This window comes from Hydra vulgaris, chromosome 11, assembly GCF_038396675.1.
Source record: "Hydra vulgaris chromosome 11, alternate assembly HydraT2T_AEP".
NCBI classification, from domain to species: domain Eukaryota; kingdom Metazoa; phylum Cnidaria; class Hydrozoa; order Anthoathecata; family Hydridae; genus Hydra; species Hydra vulgaris.
The window spans coordinates 18,754,031-18,758,243 of NC_088930.1; the positions used below are offsets into that span (position 1 = coordinate 18,754,031).

At 27.0% G+C, this 4,213-nt stretch overlaps 1 protein-coding gene across 3 annotated transcripts; it reads left to right on the forward strand.

Annotated features, from left to right (window-relative positions):
- The first annotated feature begins 429 nt into the window (after nucleotides 1-429).
- LOC105848313 (uncharacterized) lies at nucleotides 430-3,976 on the forward strand. Of its 3 annotated transcripts, XR_010641818.1 has the most exons (4): nucleotides 430-614; nucleotides 952-1,193; nucleotides 3,258-3,308; nucleotides 3,418-3,976. XR_010641818.1 is itself a non-coding variant. In XM_065810353.1 (3 exons), exons 2-3 carry the CDS (start codon nucleotides 978-980, stop codon nucleotides 2,433-2,435), a joined length of 1,236 nt encoding a protein of 411 aa, XP_065666425.1. In that variant the 5' UTR covers nucleotides 430-614; nucleotides 952-977; the 3' UTR covers nucleotides 2,436-3,197. The 3 variants fall into 3 exon arrangements, 2 of the variants coding, with proteins under 2 accessions (XP_065666425.1, XP_065666426.1); XM_065810353.1 differs by lacking the exons at nucleotides 3,258-3,308; nucleotides 3,418-3,976 and adding an exon at nucleotides 1,416-3,197; XM_065810354.1 differs by lacking the exons at nucleotides 3,258-3,308; nucleotides 3,418-3,976 and adding an exon at nucleotides 1,416-3,197 and having other exon boundaries at nucleotides 977-1,193.
- The last annotated feature ends 237 nt before the right edge of the window (nucleotides 3,977-4,213 follow it).

The following is a 4,213-nucleotide window of genomic DNA, read 5'->3' on the forward strand; positions in this document are numbered from 1 at the left end:
TGTAACATAAAGAATTAAAAAAAAAAAAAGTTCACTCAAGATTGATAAAACACAGTAAGACAGGCTTCAGGAAGGCAGGAAGACAAGATACTTTTCAGGTATTTCTTAATGCCTACTTTTAGCCGATTCCGATTGGTATAGGTTAATTCCGATGCGTCGGCATCGGCGCTAAATTTGAACATTTAGTTAAATAAATATAAGCTTTAGTTGAATAATTTTAAGCACGGGTAATAATATAATTACTACTATAATTTATAATCTTGTATTTTTTAAATTATTATTGTCGATTATTACAATATACAATCTGTTTTTATTTAAGAGAACATTTTTCAAACATTATGTATTTATAACCTTTATGATCTAAACTAATTTATAATAGGATCTTTTATTAGTATTGTGTATGTTGCTAAGTAAAATAAAAAACAGTACGAAATTCATTAATTCTTTTATGCGTTGGTGTATGAAGCTTAATTAATTTTATAGCAAATTCAGAATTTTATGTCTTGAATTCAGTTCTGAGATCTTAATATTTTACAGTGTAAACACATAAAAATATATCTGATGATGCGAGTGTTTAAAAGGTCTTTACCTCAACAGCAGTTCAAGTGTAACTAGTAATAATTTTTTTTTATTTCAAACTTAAAATTAACACATAATGATAATATTTACACAGCATAATAATACCAATAATAATAATAATAACAACAACAACAACAACAACAACAACAACAACAACAACAACAGCAACAAAAACAACAACAAAAACAACAACAACAACAAAAACAACAAAAGCAACAACAACAAAACAACAACAACAACAATAATAACAGTATCTTTTTAATGTATAAACTTGTCATTATTTAAATATATTTAGTTATTTCTGCATACTTATCTTTAAAAAAATCTTATTGCTTCCAAACCAAATTATATGTAGCTTCAAATTTTATTTAGATTAAAACCATAATACCTCGTTTAGAATGGAGCTTCTAACCCCTCCTCAATGTAGGTACTGTTTGAAAACCTATAGCAAATTAAAAGAGCCTATTTATACTGTTTGTACATGCGAAAACAGACCAAAGTTTGCGCATGGAAGTTGTTTTAGAGATTGGTTAAAAACCTACAAATATGGCGTATGTGAAATATGCCTGGCAAAAAGTAAACTTGTACGGAATGGATATAAAAATCTTCGCAAGGTAAGTAAACTTTTACTTATAAAAGTTTATGAAACTGAGTTCTGAATTTGTATAAATAAAAACATTTATAATCAGCCCTATTTGCAAGTATCAATATGTTTGCAAACTCATATTTTAATATTAATTTTATAAAGTATAAATTTGCAAGGATATTGATTCTTGCAATCAAGTGTATTTAACAATAGTGAAATTAACGATAAATTTGCATTTGTCTCATTGCAGTGGAATTTACCTCAAAACACATCTAAAACTGTATATTTTCATCTTGCATTACTGCTAATTTGCTTGATTGCCTTTTTAAGTTTTACTATATGGTGGTTGATAGAACAATGTTGGCAACCCAGTTGCTTTGTCAGCGAAATCATTATTATTGTAATTTTTGCATTTGTGGGCATTTCTTTTTTTTGTTTTAAAGAATCACGGTTTTTTTTAATTAATATTCGGGTGGATAACTCTAATTGGAAAGTGGTTCAATGTAAAGAAGTAATTAAACAAAAGAAGAAGAAAAGCATAAGAAGACTTAGTAGTATTCCAAGCATTCGACATTCATACAAAAACAGTATAAACTTTTTTAAAGACGGTGAAGTATGCCTTAGTTCAAAAGGTACTCCTTATAGTATTATAGACGAAAAGCATATAGATATGGCAGTTGTTTGGACACCACGAGATTATCCAAGAGTTAAAAAAATTGTTGAACACGAGCACAAAAGAATTCCTGCAAATAATCACAAGAAAGGACTTTACATTCAAAAAAATAGAAGATTAGGTTTTAATAAAGATGAAATAAACGCTATTCCTCCAAACATTAGTTGGAAAAATGACTTTTCATTTAACATTAATAAAAATAATACTATTTACGCTTGCAATAATCAAAAATTAACGCAAATTAAAGCGTCCAATCTTAGTGATTCGCAAAATGCAGTTATGCCTCTTAAGAATGATGTCATATTTAAGACAATTGAAAATGGTTTCAGTTATATAAAAGATCTTGACAATAAAGACTTTGAAAGAAATGTTCACTTGCTTGAACCCAGTGTTTACGCATTTGAAATAAATGCTCACGAGTTTAATACAAGCACCCACGAATTTAAAAACAATATTGAAAAATCGAGAACAAATGTTCAAAAACTAGAAATGTATGTTCACGAGCTTGAAGCAAATACAAATGAATACACAAATGATTTGAATGAACAAATTGCAAATGATAATAACATGCTATTATCATCAATGACAATTATTTGATAATAGTAATAGAAAAGAAAAACCTTTAAAAATTTTAGGAATTCTAAAGAGTTTTCATAAAATAATCAATTTCTTTCAAATAATTATCTGAAGTTTTATAAAGGATCGCAGCAAAAAGAGGTCGGAAGACCTTAATATTTCCTCACACCATCCAAACATAGCTCCTTTTTTGAAAAATAAAATTTTTGCGTTGCTTTGTGATAAGAACGTAAGGACTTCAGGGAGCACCTTAATAACTACAAAAATAAAAATAAGCAGCCATTTTTCAAACATATCATAGTAAAATTGCTTTTCGCGGACTAATTTAACGGAATAAAAAAAGTTTTGAACATTATTTCTCAAGTTTTAATTCAACAACTACCATTCATTTAATCGAAAGCTTAAAGAATTAATTTTTACAATTGATGATTTAATAATATACTTTAAATAACTTTTTTTTTAATTCCCTTTTTTATCTTCTGCAAATCAAAGAGTTTTTCAAATATTTATATAAATATCAAGAGTAATATGCATATTTAGTATATATGACAGATCCATATATTTACAACGGGCTTTAATGTAAACTAAAAAGAAAAAAATTATACCACGTTTATGTTTATCGGTTCTCGACGACAAGACCTAACAATCTTCTTTGAGTCCCCGCGTTCTTTTATTTATCTATTTTTGTATTTTTATTACTATTTTTTTTTTTAGATTTATTTTGAAAACTTTATATTTTATATCGAAATATTGTTTAAAATGTAATAAAGAATAACAAAAACACATGACTTTTTTCAGTTTGAACCATTTAATCATAGCAAAAATTTGTTTTGCATTTTTTAGATTTTTTAGACGTACTTTATGCTGCTCACGTTTGTCTGCGTCTATTTTTAGGTTTGTAGTTTTTTTATTAACATTTTTAATTAATTGCTCGAATTCATTTTCTCCATTGTTTTAACTTCAGTGAATGCTTCTCCTTCAATTCTTACATCGTTTCTTTTAGATTTGTGAATATGTTTATCAGAAGTGTTAATTTGATGCATAAATGTTTCATAGCCGATTCTAAACAATTTTTAATAAATGTGGGACTACGAGTGTTCTGGTGAAGCACTTGTCATAAAACTTTCAAAAAACTTTCATAAAACTTGTCATAAAACTTTCAAATAAACATTTAGTGAACTTAGCAAATCAGCTTTATCAATGTTTTTGCATTTTGATAACTAATAATTTGATTTAATACGTATTAAAAACACAATTTTAATACGTTTTTCTAAGTATGTTTAAAGCGACATTGTATCCCAATGATCAGTGGTTTTAAAAAATTTTTTTACAGTTGCTTCAACTGCTGGGCCATCATAACCATTTACGCAGCTGTTTACAATAGTTAATTTTTTTAATGTTTCCTGTATGTTTGAGATATTTTTTTTTTGAACTTATTTTGTTTTTCTTTTCCTCTAACTCAATGCAAATTCCAAATATTTGAGGTTTGTAAGTAATCGATTTTCATTGTATTATTTTATGTAATTGTCAAAGTAAATGTCAATTATATTTAAAGTGCAAGATGACGCTCTGTTTAATGCAATGTTACTTATTTTGCGTAATGCTACATCATGCCTTCGTCTTTAAATCACTACCACCATTATAAAGGTTTGCATTGTTTTGAATAAATTTTTATTGTTTTGCGTTTATCAAGTAGTGTTGTACAATAGAAACTATATTAGCTTGTATCAAACCATAACTGCAATCGTTGAAACATTAAATCAAATGAATTAAAAAGGTTTCCGTTTTTCACTTGATAA

Bases quoted from the DNA above. Each gene is read 5' to 3' on its own strand.
- LOC105848313 (XM_065810353.1), top strand. From the start codon at position 978: ATGGAGCTTCTAACCCCTCCTCAATGTAGGTACTGTTTGAAAACCTAT. The intron at 1,194-1,415 runs GTAAGTAAACTT...GTCTCATTGCAG, and splicing joins GATATAAAAATCTTCGCAAG to TGGAATTTACCTCAAAACAC.